Source organism: Pituophis catenifer, unplaced genomic scaffold, assembly GCF_029215685.1.
Source record: "Pituophis catenifer annectens isolate HBS135680 unplaced genomic scaffold, rPitCat1.0.hap2 SCAF_2, whole genome shotgun sequence".
NCBI classification, from domain to species: Eukaryota; Metazoa; Chordata; class Lepidosauria; order Squamata; family Colubridae; genus Pituophis; species Pituophis catenifer.
The window spans coordinates 17,649,728-17,668,374 of NW_027256882.1; the positions used below are offsets into that span (position 1 = coordinate 17,649,728).

An 18,647-nucleotide genomic window follows, 5' to 3' on the forward strand; every position below is an offset into this window, starting at 1 on the left:
ACCTTAAAAACGTTACCAAAATGTTTTAATGTCTTGGTAACCAAATGTTACCAAAAGAGCCTTGGTAGTACAGTGGTCTAAGGCACCCTGTTATTAAGCTGGTTATTAAGACCAGCTGCCTGCAATTACTGCAGGTTCGAATCTCGCCAGGCTCAAGGTTGACTCAGCCTTCCATCCTTTCTAAGGTAGGTAAATTGAGGACCCAGTTGTGGGGGCAATAAGCTGACTTTGTATAAGGATAAAAGTATAAAAAAGGATGAAGGCTATTGCTGAGCACATTGTAAGCCGCCCTGAGTCTCCGGAGAAGGGCGGCATATAAATCAAATTAAAAAAAAATAAATAATGGAATTTTACCACCTTACCACCACCACCCCACCACCATTATAAACAGTATTACTGGCACAGCAACAAGATTCTAATTGCACACATGTCATGATTAAAAAAAAAACCTGGGTGTGGCATTTCAGGCCTCAAGTAGGCTAAGGACATTGGCAGATATTCTGCTCAATGGACATCTTTGAATTTTACTTTATCCAGTTTGGGACATTATTTTCCAAATGCCATTTAAATATGGTAAGGACAATCATTGGCCTGCTTATGTATGGAGAAGAGCTTGGACCATTTTCTTGGTGCAGACTGTTGAAAAAGATTAAGACCTAAAATTCCTCTGTCTCATATTTCTACAGTTTTTCTGGTTGTAAGATGCTCCTTTGTGTTCAGGTCTGGCCTCAGAATGATGATGTAGCACTTGGGGATGAAGATGCAGCCCAGCAGAGCAGCACTGGAGGCCAAGATGGAGAAGACCTGAACAGCCACCATGTATTTCCCTTTAGTGCTCAGGTAGGTGGGAACAAAAGTCACCCAGACACTGCAGAAGACCAGCATGCTGAAGGTGATCAGCTTGGCTTCATTGAAGGCCCCAGGGAGATCCCTGGCTAGGAAAGCCACGGTGAAGCAGATGGCAGCCAGGAAGCCCAGGTAGCTGAGGATGATGTAGAACATGACATCATAGCCTTCATTGCATTGCAGAATGATCATTCCAGGCTGGGAGTGGAGGTCAAAATCAGGGAATGGGGGAGAAACACACAACCAGATGGAGCAGATGATAATTTGGACAGCAGAACAAGAAAAGATGATGGAGTTGGCTAAGCTCTTCCCCAGCCATCTCTTCACTCGATTTCCTGGTTTTGTGGCCAGAAAGGCCAGCACCACTGTGATTGTTTTGGCCAAGAGAGAAGAAACGGCGGTTGAGAAGACAATGCTGAACACTGTTTGTCGAAGGAGGCAGGTGGCTTTCCTTGGTTGACCAATGAAAAGGAAAGAAGACATGAAGCAAAGCAGGAGGGAGACCAGGAGGATGTAGGAGAGGTCCCGATTGTTGGCTTTGACAATGGGAGTTTCTAGGTATTTAATGAATATGATTAAAACAAGGCCCGTGGTTAGGAACAAGATTAGGGCAAAAGAGACCAGGATGATGCCCAGGTGTTCTTCATAAGCCAGGAAGGTTATAATTTTGGGGATACATTTTATTCGGTCCTCATTTGGATATTGATCAGGTGGACACTTGCTGCATTTTTCTATATCTAAGAATACCAAAAGAACATTTTTTTAAAACAACCTCTCCATTCACATTTTAAGAAGTAGCTTCTTAGGACATCGGATACTAAGAACATTTTCTCAAATGCATGTTTTAATATCTCCTCAAAATAAAGATAATAAGATTACTATTTTCATATATACACTTACACACTCACACACACCTGTATGTATGTATCTATTTACATGTGTGCATGTTTGTGATATATGTGTATGTGTATACACACATACATACACACATAGACACACACACACACACACACACACACACATACATACACATATATATGCAATGTATGGTTGTGAAAGTTGGATCATAAGAAAGGCTGAGCGCCAAAAGATAGAGGCCTTTGAACTATGCTGCTGGAGAAGACTCCTGCAAGTCCCTTGGATGGCAAGGCGATCAAACCGGTCAGCCCTAGAGGAGATCAACCCTGACTGCTCTTTAGAAGGCCAGATCCTGAAGATGAAACTCAAATACCTTGGCCATCTAATGAGAAGGAACGACTCACTGGAGAAGAGCCTAATGCTGGGAAAGATTGAGGGCAAAAGAAGAAGGGGACGGCAGAGAATGAGGTGGCTGGATGGAGTCACTGAAGCAGTAGGCATGAGTTTAAATGGACTCCAGAGAATGGCAGAGGACAGGAAGGCCTGGAGGAATGTTGGCCATGGGGTCACGATGGGGCAGACATGACTTCACGAATAACAACAATATATACTCTCTCTCTCTCTCTCTCTCTCTCTCTCTCTCTCTCTCTCTCTCTCTCTCTGTGTGTGTGTGTGTGTGTGTGTGTGTGTGTGTGTGTGTGTGTGTATACAGGAACAGTGGAAATGTGGGTGAAATGAGATGTCCCCAAAATTGTCCACAGCACCTCATTGTGGAACCGTATAACTTCTTGGTAATCCACACAGGGAGGCCCCATATATAATACATTGGAAGAATCTTTTCATGATTATACTAAGGTATTTTCTCAAGTTTCAAAGAAATCTGATTTTCCTAGAAGTCAAAATATGGAAGGAAATATCCAAACTAAATCTAGAAGACAGATTTTATATGGTAGTAATACAGATTGCCTAATATGGCAGATCTGGCTAATATGGCAAATCTAGCTAATATGGCTCTTTGCAGCCTCTCTTTCAAGATCATTTTGCTATTCTTTCCATTAGTTAAGAAATTGTGCACATTCACAATAAAGAAGAAAACAGTTGAGTTTCAACCAGTCTCTTAACTTGCACTTCCAGAAAAATGCTCTGAATGAATCGACTTCCCCAATCCCTCCTCTTTTCTTTGGTGTCACCTACCTTCCTGAGTGGAGATGGTCCCCTCTGGACAAGGAACACAGTCATAACAGCAAACTGGCTCTCCTTCTCGAGCCCGCTTTTCAAATCCAGGATGACAACTTTCCACACATTTGGACTCAGGCAGAGACTAAGCAGAAAAACAATGCCAAAGAAAATACAGTATGTTAGGACTGACCATCCATAGAAAACAACGGTCAAAATAAACCTTAGCCAAAGAAACTCTGTTCTTTACTTAGATAAGTCTGAACTCTCTAACGAGTTCGAAGTAGTTGCGAGAGATACAACTACTGACAGGTTCTGCATTTAGGCAAGAATAGGCAAGAAAAACCAACTGTATAGGTATAGCCTAGGTGAAACTTGACTTAATGCCAGTAATAGCGAGAGGGATCTACCTGTGTTTCTCCAAAAAGAAGCCCGGGTCTTTTTTTTTTTTTTTATCCCTGAAAAACTGGCTAGGCCTTCTTTTTGGAGGGTTCTAATTATTGACTCACTTCATGATGGTGACGCCGACAGCCCCGCCAAACAGGATTGATCCAGAGCTCTGTTATCGGCTGCAGATGCCTTCCAGCAAGCATATGAAGGCAAAACAGAGGCCAGAGTGATGGGTGCAAGTGGTGACAAGAGGCCACAGAAGAAGCAGCCGCAGAAGAAGGCGAGGCAGGTGTCGGGGTGTGCAAGGCCTGGTAAGTAGGGCAGCTCCACCCGCATCCCTTCCCCAACTTATTTTTTACCTGTGTTCCTCTCCCCACCCCCTGCACACTGGGGTGGGTGGGGTCTTAATTAGGGCTAAATTTTTGGTTGGGGCTTAATTTGATCGCATGTGCTAAAAAATGTGATAGAGCTTCTTTTCAAGGTGGGTCGTCTTTTTGGAGAAACACGGTAGAAGTCCTAGTGGTTCATCACTTAAATATGAATCAACAGCAGCCAAAAAAGCCAATTTCATTGGCTAATGAAATTTGGCTAATTTCATTAGCCAAAAAGCTAATGAATCCTAGGAATGAATCCTAGGATTCATTAATGGAAGAACAGAATCAAGATCACATGAAGAGCTAGCACTGCTTTACAAACCCTTAATGAGACCACACTTGGAATCCTGCATCCAGTTCTCAACAATATAAAAAGTGTTGAGACTCTGGGAAGAGTGCAGAGAAGAGCAACTAAGGTGATCAGGGGACTGGAGGCTAAAACATACGAACAATGATTACGGGAATTGGGTATATCCAGTCTAATGAAAAGAAGGAATAGGGGGGACTAGGGGTGATCACTGTTCCAATATTTGAGGGGCTCCTATAAAGTCGGGGGTGTTTCAAACTATTTTCCAATGCACCAAAGGGCAAGACAAGAAACAATGGTTGAAACTAACGAAGGAGAGGAGCAACGTAGAAGAGAACGTAAGAGAACCCTAATGGTGAAAGTCATCAACCAATGGAATAGCTTGAATAGTCCAATAGACCAATAGTCCAATAGACCAATGAATAGTCTTCAGAAGTTGTGTGTGTTGCATCACTGGAGGCTTTCAAAAAGAGTCAGAACAGCCATTTGTCCAAAATGATATAGTGTCTCTTGCTTGAGCAGGGAGTTGGACTACAATTTCTCCAAGGTCCCTCACAAATTTATTACTCTGTTCTAACCTGAAATGGATGCTCAGGCTATAGGAAATAGAGGAAAGACAGCAATAATTCTCCCACCTTGTTGACTGACTTTAGCAATGACAGAGTTTCATCACTGGCAGTAAATCTTTGCCTCTCAAAACTCCCCAGTTGCTCATCGATGGGAGCCCACCCGGGAAGAAGCAGCCAGCTTATGACGTTCAGATCTGTTGCTACATCTCCATTTTGGTCCATGTACAATTTCCAATGGGAAATATTGAAAAACTCATTCTTCTCCAGAAATGGATGGAACTAGAATAAAAATCCAGGAATTTTAAAAGCAGAAAATTTAGTTTCTTATCCCAGGTGGTCTTTTCACATTTGAAACTTTCATCCACAGTTGTTTAACTTGCAAATATAGTGAGTTGGGAGAACAAGCATTACCACTATCTTCACAAGTGAAAAAGGCTCAGATAAATTTGTAAATGATATGTTAAAAAGAATAAGTATCGACAAAATATAATTGAACAAATTTGCCTATTAAATGGAACATTTTAGAACACATCACGAAAGAAAGAAAGAAAGAAAGAAAGAAAGAAAGAAAGAAAGAAAGAAAGAAAGAAAGAAAGAAAGAAAGAAAGAAAGAAAGATGGAGTTCTCAAGAAGAAAATTGCCTGGCTAATCTTTTTCCAATTAGACCAGATAGGAAACATGACCTCATAAGCTAATTTTACATTATTGTAAGGTATATTAAGAGTTCTCAGAAGTTTTATAGCACAAATTTCCCACCAATACCAATCTCCCCACAAAAACAACCCTGTGAGATTGGTTAGGCTGAGATTGATGAGCTTGGGCTGGATCAACCTGGGATCCATCAGGCTGAATCAACCTGGGATCAACCTGTGAGGTTGATCGGGCTGAGAGTGAGTGATTGGCCAAAGTAACCCAGATGGCTTTCATGGTTAAGACAGGATTTGAATTTACAATCTCCCACTATCTAGCCTGCTGCTATGCCATATATCCAAATATAGTAATAGCACTTAGACTTATATACCACTTCATAGTGCTTTTACAGCCCTCTCTAAGCAGTTTACAGAGTCAGCCTATTGCCCCCAACAATCTGGGTCCTCATTTTATCCACTTTGGAAGGATGGAAGGCTGAGTCAACCTTGAGCCGGTGAGATTTGAGCTGCCAAACTGCAGCTAGCAGTCAGCTGAAGTAGCCTGCAGTACTGCACTCTAACCACTGTGCCACCTTGGCTCATCATTATAAATATCATTGTACTTTTTAAATAGATTATGGAAAAGCTGGTGATATAACTTGATTTCATCAAAGTATCAGCAATATAATTTCCTGATGTGATGATTAGAAATCTGAATCTTAAGTGAAGGCTGAATAATATAATTAAATGTATAAAAATGGTTTTAAAAATTGTACTGAAATGATTTTCTATGCTCTTTGTATAACTAGGGAGTGGTGGAAAACAATTACCATGTTTCCCCAAAAATAAGACCCTGTCTTATATTTTTTTTTAACACTGAAAAAAAGCGCTTGGCCTTATTTTCAGGGAGGTCTTATTATTTTGGGGCTCCTTTTCCTGTATTACCTGATTTCCAGCTCTGTCTCCCTAACTTTAACCAGAGGAAATGGCAGGGACCAGCTGAGCATGCAATTAAATATTTTTGGAAGGGATTTTTTTTTGGGGGGAGGTTTTATTTTCAGGGGGAGGTCTTATTTTCAGGGGAGGATTTATTTTGAGGGGAGGTTTTATTTTCAGGGGAGGGTTTATTTTCGGGGAAGGTCTTATTTTCGAGGGGAGGTCTTATTTTGACCGAAACACAGTAGTTCTTGGTCATCTATTTTGCTATATTGTCATTAATAAAGATAGCTACTTGATAAAAAATATGATTTTGTAATGCAACATTTATATCAACACGTAGACAAACCTATTCTGATATCGTTTTAAGAATAAAGTGCTTCCAATTTTTTTTTGAATACTGCCTGTTTGTATGCAGATTGCTAGTTTACTATATATGAACAGATCATTTGTCTAAAGTCTTTAGTTGTGTGCTCTTCAGTCTGAAATTTGGTGAAGAATTCAGCTCGTGTGTTCTGTTGAGGTGCTCCACTATCAGCCCCCTCCAGCACAAAGATCCTGCAGGAGAAGGGCAGTAGGGACAATTTGTTGGATCTGGCAGAGTGATAACTGTGGACTACAGACATGATGCCTTTGGTGTATCCTGCATAACAGTTGCACTATCCCTGCTAAACTTAATAAGGAAAAGAGGGCGCAGGTCCAGCTGTTTCTGATGATGAAGGCTCAGTTGGGCAGGGGATGGTCCATACGGGAAAGGTTACATAGATAAGGGAAGTTCTGCATCTGGTGTTGCAAATCAGCCATGTGTGGTGAGTACAGTATATAAAAAGAGAAGCCATATTCCAGTTGGTGACTCAATTGTAAGAGATGTCTATTTAGGAAAGAATGTGGACTATTGAAGGAGATGAGGTATCTGCCTGGTACAATTGCCAGCAGAGAAAAGGGGCACATTGTTAGGATTGTCAAGAATGCTAGTAAGGATCTTGATGTTCTTGTGCTTCTTAGCAGAAATGATCTGTCCAAACTAGATGTGTCCTCTATACATTAGGATTTCCAGAGTTTGGGGCAAGAATTCCTTGACTGATTGGGCCCACAAGATGTCATTTTTCTGGCATGGGTGGGCTGGGCCTGTCCAATTGGGGTGAAATGGTTCCTCAGGTAGCCTGGACTCATCACATGCAGGGCTTTAAAGGTTACAATCAACACCTTGAATTGCACCTGGAAGCAAACTGGTACACAGTGCAGCTAGTGGAGCAGTGATGTAACATGGGCCACCCCAGGAATCCCAAGAACTGTCCACACCACTGAATTCTGCATCAGTTGTAGCCTCCAAATCTCTTCAAGGGTAGCCCCATGTAAAATGCATTGCAATAGTCCAAGCAGGAGATGACCAGGGATTGAGTGACTAAACACAGGGACTCCTGATCCAGGAAAGGATGCAACTGGACAGTGCAGCTGTCTTAGCTGTGACTGCCACCTGCTATTCAAGGAGTTGTGAGTCCAGGAGAACCCAAAAGCCCTGAACCAGTTTTTCAGGGGTAGTGAAACCCTGTCCAGAACTAAAGATGTTAAATTATTAGATCCTAAAGATCCATGCAGCAGTGAACGAGTTTTAAAGATACATCAACCTCAAATTAAAATTCAAAAACTCTCCAAAATAAAAGCAGAGGGGAAGAAGAAGGACTGGAAAAAATATAGAAAGAAAGGAATGAAGAATGTTTTATTGATATATTAAGATTTTAAAATGTTTGAATCTTGAGAATAAAAGCAGGAGGAAGAAAGGAAGAAGAGTAAAATGGTTAATTAAAATTTAATGGATAGCTTCCTGAAGGTTGTGAATTTATATACTGAGAAACAAAGTAAGAATATTTTATTGATGTATTAAGAGATTTTTAGAAGGTTTAATATGAGATTTTAGTATTTTAAATGTTGAAAAAGAATGGTGTTTGAGGGTTTGAATGAAATTTATCAGTGTTTGTTAATGTTTCTAAAACTCTAAAAGTTATTGGATTACATGCTAAGAAAAAGGCTTTTATACTTAGGAAGAAAGAATTTAATTTAATTGATTTTCAGAATTTATAAAAGGAAGGTTGATGAATAATTTGTAAAAAGGGAGTTAAAGTGTGTGAGGGAGTTTTGAATCTTGCAGTAAGTTAGAATATTTTGGCATACGTTTGTTAAATGTTATACCCTGTTTTTGCTCTGGGAAGTCGGGGGTGGGGGGGGTGGGGAGGGGGGGTTGAAAGTTGGGTTAGGATATAAAACGGAGAGACAGATAAATGTATTAACAGATAAGTAAATGTGGGGGAAATGTTACATTAAATGAAATGAAAAGATGTACTTATGGTCGTGCCTTTGCGGCCTCTGACCCGGCGCAGATCTCGCCTGGCTCCTTGGTTTACCGAGGAGCTGAGGGAGATGAAGCGCCGGAAAAGACGCCTAGAGAGTAGTTGGAGAGCTAGTCTTTCTGAATCGGACCGGACACTGGTTAGATCCCATATTAGGACTTACCTAGTGGCGATAAAAGCAGCAAAATGTACGCATTTTGCTGCTCTTATTGCGTCATCAGATAATCGCCCGGCCGCCCTGTTTAGGGTGACCCGCTCCCTGCTCCACCAGGAAGCGCGGGAGGACCCCTTGGAGGGAAGAGCCGAGGACTTTGTTCAGTATCTGTATGACAAAATCACTCAGATTCGGGAAGGTCTGGACTCTGACTGGGTAGATCCAGCGAGAGTGACGGAGGCAGGTCTTGAGACTGTTATCTGGGATGAGTTTGATCCTGTGACCCAAGATGACATGGACAGGATTCTGGGTAGATTGAACGCGACCACATGTTTGTTGGACCCGTGTCCCTCCTGGTTAGTGCTGGCTTCCCGGGAGGTGACGCGAGGCTGGCTCCAGGGGATTATAAATGCTTCATTGGGTGAGGGTGTCTTCCCCGCCGCCCTTAAGGAGGCGGTGGTGAGGCCCCTCCTCAAGAAGCCTTCCCTGGACCCGGCAATATTGGCTAATTATCGTCCAGTCTCCAACCTTCGTTTTGTGGCGAAGGTTGTTGAGAGTGTGATTGCGGGACAGCTTCCCCAGTACCTGGATGCAGCGTCGTATCTGGATCCGTTCCAGTCGGGTTTCAGGCCTGGATACAGCACGGAAACGGCATTGGTCGTGTTGGTTGATGATCTCTGGAGGGCTCAGGACAGGGGCTGCTCCTCTGTCCTGGTCCTGTTAGATCTCTCAGTGGCTTTTGATACCATCGACCATGGTATCATGCTGCACCGGTTGGAAGAGTTGGGGGTGGGAGGCACCGTACTAAGGTGGTTCTCCTCCTTTCTCTCCGACCGGTTGCAGTCTGTGTTGACAGGGGGGCAGAGGTCGACCCCGAGGCCCCTCATATGTGGGGTGCCGCAGGGATCGGTCCTCTCGCCCCTTTTGTTCAACATTTATGTAAAGCCGCTGGGCGAGATCATCTGTGGTTTTGGGGTGGAGTACCATCAGTACGCTGACGACACCCAGCTGTACATCTCCACCCCAGATCACCCCAACGATGCCCTTGAAGTGATGTCCCAGTGCCTGGAGGCCGTACGGATCTGGATGGGGAGGAACAGGCTCAGGCTCAACCCATCCAAGACCGAGTGGCTGTGGTTTCCGACGTCCCGATATAGTCAGCTAATGCCATCGCTGACTATTGGGGGCGAATCATTGGCCCCCACGGATAGGGCTCGCAACTTGGGTGTCCTCCTGGATTCACGGCTGTCGTTAGAAGAGCATGTGACGGCCGTGTCCGGGAGGATTTTTCATCAGGTTCGCCTGATCCGCCAGTTGCGTCCCTATCTAGATCGGGACTCCCTACACACAGTCACTCATGCCCTCGTTACTTCTCGTCTGGATTACTGCAACGCTCTCTACATGGGGCTCCCCTTGAGGTGCACTCGGAGGCTCCAACTGGCGCAGAGTGCGGCCGCGTGGGTGGTGATGGGAGCGACATGGAGTTCCCATGTGACACCTCTCCTGCGCGAGCTGCACTGGCTCCCGGTGGTCTTCCGAGTGCGCTTCAAGGTTCTGGTTATCACCTTTAAAGCGCTCCATGGCTTAGGACCTGGTTATTTACGGGACCGCCTGCTACCACCAATAGCCTCCCACCGGCCAGTACGCTCCCATAGAGAGGGGCTCCTCCGGGTGCCGTCGGCCAAACAATGTTGGCTGTCGGCCCCTAGGGGGAGAGCCTTCTCTGTGGGGGCACCTACGATTTGGAACGAGCTCCCCCCGGAGATACGTAGGATCCCGGATCTGCGCACCTTCCGCCACGCGCTTAAGACTTTTTTATTTTATCAAGCTGGCCTGGCCTAAATCTTCCCCCTTTTTAAATGTGGAAATTTTAAATTTTTAAATTTTAAATTCGTCTTTTTATAGGGGTATGGGTAAGGCATTTTAAATTGGGGAGCCATTTTTAGATTTAATTCTGTTTTAAACGTATTTTAATTGTTTATATTGTATGTTTTTAACTTTGGCTGTTCACCGCCCCGAGTCCTTCGGGAGAGGGGGCGGTATAAAAATAAAAAAAAAAGTAAAAAGTAAAGTAAAGTACTTAGACGATACAATGAATGATTGATTATATATTGTATATTTGTTTGTTCATAAAATAAAAAACTTTTTAAAAAAGAAAGATCCACGCAGCAAAAGCCTCTTGGTGTTGCCAGCATTCAGCCAAAGCTTCTTATCCCCCATCCCTGCAATGTTATTCTCTGTGTGGTTAGTCTGGCCAGCCTTTTGGCCTTTTGTAGCACAAGGAGGTTGAGAAGGTCCTTCTACCTCTCCTTTGGGGTTTTATGCATCCTGGGAGGAACTCCATACCTGCCATGGCTGCAGCTTTGAAGCCTCCATGCTCTCGTCACCCTTCTTGCTTCTCCTTCTGGATCTGGAAGAATATGCAGCTTTCAAGGCATGGGCCAGAGTCTTAACAACACTGTGTAAACGGAGGTGAAAAGGGATCCACATGCTTCTATTTTCCGGTGTAGGCTCCAGGGGTGCTTTCTGGGTACATATTTTCCGACTTTTGACAGAAAAGATGTGCTTTGAAAAAGAACAGTGAAAAAACCGATCTTCCAATTTCACATAGAGTTTAGTTCCAACAGCATCATCTTCTGGCCTTCCTTTTTCCTGAAAAGCAAAGCTCCAAATACTATGGGCGTATTTGTAAAGATCCACCCTACTCGATACCAAATACTCGATGGCTCCCATGATCCAGATTTTCCCTTCAATCGGTCCTGGCATAGTTTCAAATTTAAACTGGAAAAAACGAATTCTGTCCCAAATATCAGTATTTTCTATGTAGTTCACAAACACATTAACTTGTCTCCACTTAGAGACTTCATCACCGAGAGCTGCTGTATATCCAGTGTCTGAGAATCGTCGTGATATAACAACACAAATTCCATTTCTGACAAGCGTAGGAGTAAAAGTCCTCATGAATCTCTCTCCCTCCTCTGTGTCTGAAGTAATGAGACCAATCAAGGTCCATCCAAAATGGAGGAGCAGTTGGAGAATTGCTGGGTACGTGATCCCTTTTGGGGGAAGCATCCGGTGGAAAAATGGGAATTGACTTTTATCGTTCTGAGCCTCTGAAACAAATGCATCACTGATCTGAAAAGGCAATGAAGAATGCTATGCTATATTTTGGGACAGATCACATCCAAAATAGTAAATTTTAACAACTCCAACTTTATACTCATGAATGTAATAGAATACTTTAGAATTGTAATTTATAACTGTTGATTACTAGTTAAACTATATAAAAAAGCAGGATATAAAGTACAGATCATTAACAAATTAATTAATTTATGTAACAAGTAAAAATTAACAATTACATAAAAATAAAAGAAAAACAAACACCCCCACAGTAGTAATGGAGGACTTTAACTATCTTGATATCACCTGGGAGAATTTTGAGGGAGAGTGAATATAATGCAAACCCAAGCAATAGAACATATTCCAACCAGTGTTCTTAAACATTAAAAAAAAAAAAAAGCTTATTTTAATGAAGAGAGAGCTTGGGAAAGATTCCAGGGATGAATAACCTAAGAAGCTTGGGAATCTATCAAAAACATGTTAATAAAAGCCCAGTCCAGCACAATACCAGTGAAAAAGAAAAACAAATCTAAGAAGAAATCAGCATGGTTACATAAGTATCTATTGCTTATAAACTGAAAGAGAAAAAGGACAAGTTAAAAAAAATGGAAAGAGGGACACAAACTCTATCACTCACCCACAACCTCCCCACTCACTTTACCAGATAGAGAAACACACACACAAACCTGAGGGACTTTGTAGGTGCCTACTAATGTTGCCATCTGAGTAGAAGTTTCCCTCTTAGCTGCATCAACAACAGCCAGAAGGTTTTCCTTCCCTCCACAGCTGTAGTTGGGAACATTGGCTTGCCCACTAGAGAGGATGTCCAGCAAAGCATCTGAAGTGCCAAGGGTACTGAAATAGTTCTCGTGCAGGTTGTAGCCAAGTGTGAGATTGGGCAGGAGGTCGGGATTCATGTTGACTGTTTGAATGGCGAAAGCCAGGGTTAGCAATTTAAAATAAAGTCCTGTACTGTAAAAAAAATATTCATATTATTACCATCATCATCAACAGCAACAACAAAATCATTTTTTCCCAATTTAACCCTCTTTGTCTCCACAAGTCTCCTGTGTCTTAAGCCAATATAGATCCAAAACCAAGAACACATGATAGCCACTCATTGGCAGGTAATTTTTATGAGATTTGAGAAGATGGGATGGAGATAGTCCTCCACCGAATTTAAAAATCATAAATACATCATTATTTATAGAAGTCCTAATATTCATCTGCCCATTAACTTGTATGCAAAAGAGTTCAATCATTAAAGTGGAACCACCATAAAATGAAGAGGATGTACCATAACTGACGCAGAAAAACAACTGTAAAAAGAATTCATTCCCTATTCCTCAAAGGATCAAGCATTGAATATCAATGAGTAGTTATATAAATATGGAAATGGGCTGGTCAGAGGCATCTGCAACCCTTTCAGTCACTACTTTTAACCAAACTCAGTATCCCCATGATGAATTGGAAATGGTAGTATTAGAAGGAAAAGCATAAATAATCTGAACTTCTTTCAAGTTTTATTTGTCACATGTTTGAATTCGAGTACATTTCACAAAAGAAGAGAAAAGAGGAAAGTCATGAAAATCAAAATGATTCAAGAAATATTATAGGATATATTATATCCTATAATATAAAAGTAAGTGAAATAGTGTTAGAAGTGCAAATGGAGGGAATGCAAATCCATCACACTGAATAACTTACGAGCGAGACTCACTAGAAGGAACCATGTTGAAAGGCAATGTTCTAGGTAATGACATTGTTTCAGTGGTGACTGCAGCAATGAGATGGTCTCCTGGCCTGTAGTAGTTCCAGGGTTTTTCCCCATCCCGGATCTCAAAATTCAGTGGGCATTTCATTCTAAGCTTCTCATAGATTGCCTGAGACACCAGCAGCATTAGAAGCAGAAAATCCATCATTGATAGGACTGAATCAATCCCTTTCCTGTTTCTAAACAAGAACAAGAAGAATTAAAAGAATTCAAGGCACTCTCAGTTTCCTGATTCATAGAGACAAATCAATCTTCACCTGAAAAGGAGAGAAAGGTACATTCAAGAGTTCAATCTCTGCCTTTCCCAAAACATCTGCCATACAGAGAGTGAACTGTGGCATTTATCCTTTTCTGATGAAAATTTCCTTTCTTGTTGATTTAATCTGATGTTAACATCAAAGACAGTCACTATAGCAGAAAATGTCTCAAAGACCGGGATGGTGATAATTACAGTGAAAAATAATTTCTCCTCCAGGGATCCTGAAATTCTTCCAGGACTCCAAGTGCAGAGGGTCAATTGGAGAACACATGTAAGTGAAAAATCACAAATACATCCCTGAGGGTGTTGTGATCATTTCTGTCTGGACATGTCCAAAAAGAGATGCTGGAGGAAAATAATTCAACACTCAGGAAATTGACTTCTGCTGTCCTTCATTGTGATGCCTTGTCTCCAGAGAGTGCTGGGGAAGGTCACTCAGACCTATAAAGTTCAATTAAACTCTACATTGATGACACAACTTTAGTCCTTCCTGGAGGCAATCAGTGTCCTTGAATCCTTCCTGATGTTAAGAGGAGGGTCTTTTTGTGATTTTCTTTTCTATTGGATCTCCATATTTCCATGCTAAATTGGAGTTGATTTTAAATTTCCTTATGCCTGAAGTGAAATTTCATTTCCCATCAGTTCTGGAAATGTCAATTGTTGGATAACAGCTAACTAAAGAGGCTGGAAAGTAACAGCCTGTGGACTGTTATCATTGTTGAATGTTATCATATCCTTTGGCCTTCCCATCTCTGTTTGTAAACCCTCCCTAAAATATTGATAATTGGTTGGTAAGTGTGGTTGGGAGTCCCAATATTCCTAATGCATCAAGTTAGGGGGAATTTCTCTTTAGTTCTAAGTTGGTTCTCTCCTTGATTAGTTTCCATCTGATAACTTCTGTTTTACCTTAAGTGTTTAGGAGAACCGATTGTCTCCATCTTCTTTGTGGTAGCCCTTCAAATATAGGAAGACCCTAGTCTTTCTCTTTGTTAGATCAGACACGCAAATTCCTGCAATTGTTCATCCAATCGTCTCCAGCCATCCAATCACCTTTGTTGCATCTCTCTGGACTCTTTCTAGAATCTCAGCATCTTTTCTGTGTATCACAGTGACTAAAACTGGATTCAGTATTCCAAGTGTGGTCTTACCTGTGCAGTATAAATAGATAGTAGCACTACATCAGGGGTGTCAAACTCACAGCCTGTGGGCTGAACGCATCACACGAAGGGGGAAAAAGTCTGCTTTTGAGCCAGGTACTAGTTACTTTGGGCTCCAATGGGGAGCATAATAGTGGAGGGGATTGATAGATTAACAGAAGATCCCATCCTTCCCATCTTTTAATTGGGTTGCAGTGTTTGGCTTTGTGTATGATTGTATTTATAGTATTGGTGGAACAAGCCTACAACTACATGGCAGCACAAAAGTCAGAGGGTAGTAGAAAGGTAAATGCAAAGGGAGAGAGGAGAATAAGAAAGCCTGTTCTGAAATGTAAGACCCCCCTCATCTTTGTAGCATATTGGAACAGTGCTATCATATCTCCTTTATATCATGGTGACCAAAACTAGATGCAGTATTACAAGAGTGGGCTCATTAAGACTGCTTACTAATAATCTTATTTGTAAAGGAATACTAATACTCTACAAGACTTTGATTCTATCCCTCTATTAATGCAGCCTAGGATTGCATTGGCTTTTTTGGCAGCTGCTACACAGTGTTGGTTCATATTTAAGAGATTGTCCACTTGGACTCCAAGATCTCTCCCATCCTTTTTTCACCTTGTCTATAACTGACAGTTGGTTTTTCTTGACTAAGTCTAAAATTTTACTTTTATCTACACTGAATTTCAGGTTTTTTAGATAGCTCCTCAGGGATAGGACCACTTACAGAATTTTGGATTGATTCTATTGGCTAGGGATCTGTGGAGAGTTGGCCCAACATTATCAATCTTTCCCTATGTGTCAGTTGATAAAGCCAAAAGGGGAGCCAAAAGTTGCCAAAACCGAAGTTGCAATGGGAAGAGGACTTTCAGACCACATTTCCTTTTCTAAAATAGCCAGGGATATTGTAGGCCCATTACCTCGATCTGCTAAAGGCAATGAGTATATTATGATGGTCTGTGACTGTGTCATTAAGTACCCGGAAACAGTTTCATTAACAAATGTGATTGCTAAATGTATAGCAGAGGAGCTGGTAAAAATCTTCAGAAGATAGGCATAATTACACTGCCTATGATATGGCCTAAGCGTAGTACACAAAATTATCTGCTATAATGTCCTACCTGTCAATGACTACTTCAGCTTCAACCGCAACAATACATGAGCACACAATAGATACAAACTTAAGGCAAACTGCTCCAAAGTCGATTGCAGGAAATACGACTTCAGCAACAGAATGGTCAATGCCTGGAACGCACTACCTGACTCTGTGGTTACATCCCCAAACCTCCATAACTTTAACCTTAGACTGTCTACTGTTGATCTCACCCCATTCCTAAGAGGGCCATAAAGGGTGTGCATAAGTGCACCAATGTGCTTACCCTCCCTGTCCTACTGTCCCCATTTATTTGTATCCATTTCATGTATTCATAATCATGTTTATGCTTATATCTGTTCTCTTATACATGTTTGACAAATTAAATAAATAAATAAATAAATAAATAAATAAATAAATAAATAAAATAATATGAGAACCTGATGGATCCAGGTATCAATTTTCAATCAGCACTGCTGAAATATTTATATGCAGAACTGGAAATAAAATGGATGTGTACTATGGGCATGTAATTTACTATGCACAGGTGAGAAGAATTGGAAGGTTCTTTTTAAGTATTCAGTGGAGTCCTGGATGATGGGCCAAAGCTGGAAAATCCGATGAATACTTTAAAAAAAACCCATCCACAAGAAGGATGGAACTTGATCTGGAGCTTAAACAAATAGAGGTTGCTGAGAAGGAGCAAATCAGAAGAAAGAAAAGGAACACCAATCCCAGTTAGAGCTGTTGCAACATCACATTATCCTGATTAACCTCCCTCTCACCCCAAGTACTATCCAAACCTCAGAGGAATGAAAATACCAAGTCTCAAAGAATCATGACTAACTAAAGTTAGTCCTAAATAACTTTGAAGGAACCTGCCCTGTTTACAGCACTCCAAAGACCAGGTTGTAGCTCACATGTGTCCACTCTTGAAGGTTGCCTTAATCAAATATGGATTAACCTGAGTGATGAGAAAAAGGATGACCACCAATAGTTTAAAAGATATGAAAATTAATTAATATTCAAAGACATTTCAAGATATGAATATTATTTATTCATTGTTTAATATTATTTGTCATTTAATATATGTATTAGCTAATCTGAGTGTTCCGAGGAAAAGGAGGACAACAAATAATTTAAAACACAAATATTAATTATTAATCACTTGTTTAATGTTTGAGATTATTTTGGATTTTAATTTGATTCATCTGACACTCTTAATGTTTTTATTAGCTTTGGTTTTAAATAACCCTAATTGTCAATTAAATGCAAAGGAAGCATACAAGTCAATAATAATTGTAATAAATAATTAAATGATACAAATCTAAGAAACAATTTCATCATCATTTTCCTACTTTTATCATTAAATGTTCCTTAGTATTTAGCTCTGGTCTCAGGATAATAATGTAGCATTTGGGGAAGAAGATGCAGCCCAGGAGTCCAGCACCCGAGGCCAAGATGGAGAAGATCTGCACAACTACCATGGACTTTCCTTTGGTGCTCAGATAGGTAGGCAGGAAGGACACCCAAACACTGCAGAAAACCAGCATACTGAAGGTCATCAGCTTGGCTTCATTGAAGGCCCCAGGCAGGTTCCTGGCTAGGAAAGCTACAGTGAAGCAAATGGCAGTCAGGAAACCCATGTATCCAAGGATAACATATTTCTATAGCTTTCTTTATATTGTTCTGATTTTTTTAAACTCTATTTTCTTTTCTTGTTGCACTTTTAGCTTTTTCTGTTACTTCTCTCTTTCTTTTTGGTTCTCTCTATACTGTAGGAAGTTAGCACCCACCCCTTTCCTAGAAGAATGAAATATTTTGGGGAATATTAAAAAGGCAGAATATTATGTTTCCCTGGATGAGAAATGGAGAAGTATGTTTTAAAGACGAAGCAGCTCCCATCTTCCTGCCCCCACCCTTTGTCAAGGGGCCAGAGGCAGAAACTCAATCTTTGTCAATGAACCATCATCTGCAACACAATAGGACCCATCTAGCAACAAAACTCACCACATGGCACCTGGGAAGATTACATCAGCCAGCAAGGCTAGCTAAAACTCCCCACCCCCTGGGAGTCTGACAACCAATTAGGATACTCTTTCTGGATCCCAAGAAGTTCAAAGCCAGAGAGGGCATAAAACCCGGGGACTCACTGCATCTCGGCCCTTTTTCTGTTCAGGAACTCAAACCATGTGATCCTGTCCACCATGACGCTCCTGTGTGAGCTGCACTGGCTCCCAGTGGCCTTCCGGGTGCACTTCAAGGTGTTGGTTACCACCTTTAAAGCGCTTCATGGCATTGGACCTAGTTATCTTCGAGACCGCCTGCTGCTACCGATGACCTCCCACCGACCTGTGCGCTCCCACAGAGAGGGCCTCCTCGGGGTGCCATCAGCCAAACAATGTAGGCTGGTGACCCCCAGGGGCAGGGCCTTCTCTGTAGGGGCACCTACCCTCTGGAATCAGCTGCCCCCAGAGATAAGGAGAATCCAAGACCTCAATGCCTTCCGTCCTTTTTCAGCAAGCCGGGTTGGCTTAGAACAAATTTTTAAATTCTTTTAATTAGTTTGTGATTCTTAACTTCGGGCCAAAATTTATATATATATTAAATGTTTTAATATTTGTATTCTATGTTTTTTATCTTGGCTGTACACTGCC

The 18,647-nt window shown here is 41.5% G+C and overlaps 1 protein-coding gene across 1 annotated transcript in view; it reads right to left on the reverse strand.

Moving 5' to 3' along the window:
- Positions 1-672: 672 nt before the first annotated feature.
- The window catches only part of LOC139309929 (vomeronasal type-2 receptor 26-like), a 32,918-nt gene continuing 14,943 nt past the window's right edge, over positions 673-18,647 (reverse strand). The window contains exons 3-8 of the mRNA XM_070934111.1: positions 13,428-13,590; positions 12,394-12,629; positions 10,934-11,722; positions 4,587-4,799; positions 2,899-3,025; positions 673-1,583 (exon numbers count right to left, since the gene is read on the reverse strand). Of these exons, the coding sequence (XP_070790212.1) occupies positions 673-1,583; positions 2,899-3,025; positions 4,587-4,799; positions 10,934-11,722; positions 12,394-12,629; positions 13,428-13,590 (2,439 nt within the window). The remainder of the gene's footprint in view (positions 1,584-2,898; positions 3,026-4,586; positions 4,800-10,933; positions 11,723-12,393; positions 12,630-13,427; positions 13,591-18,647) is intronic.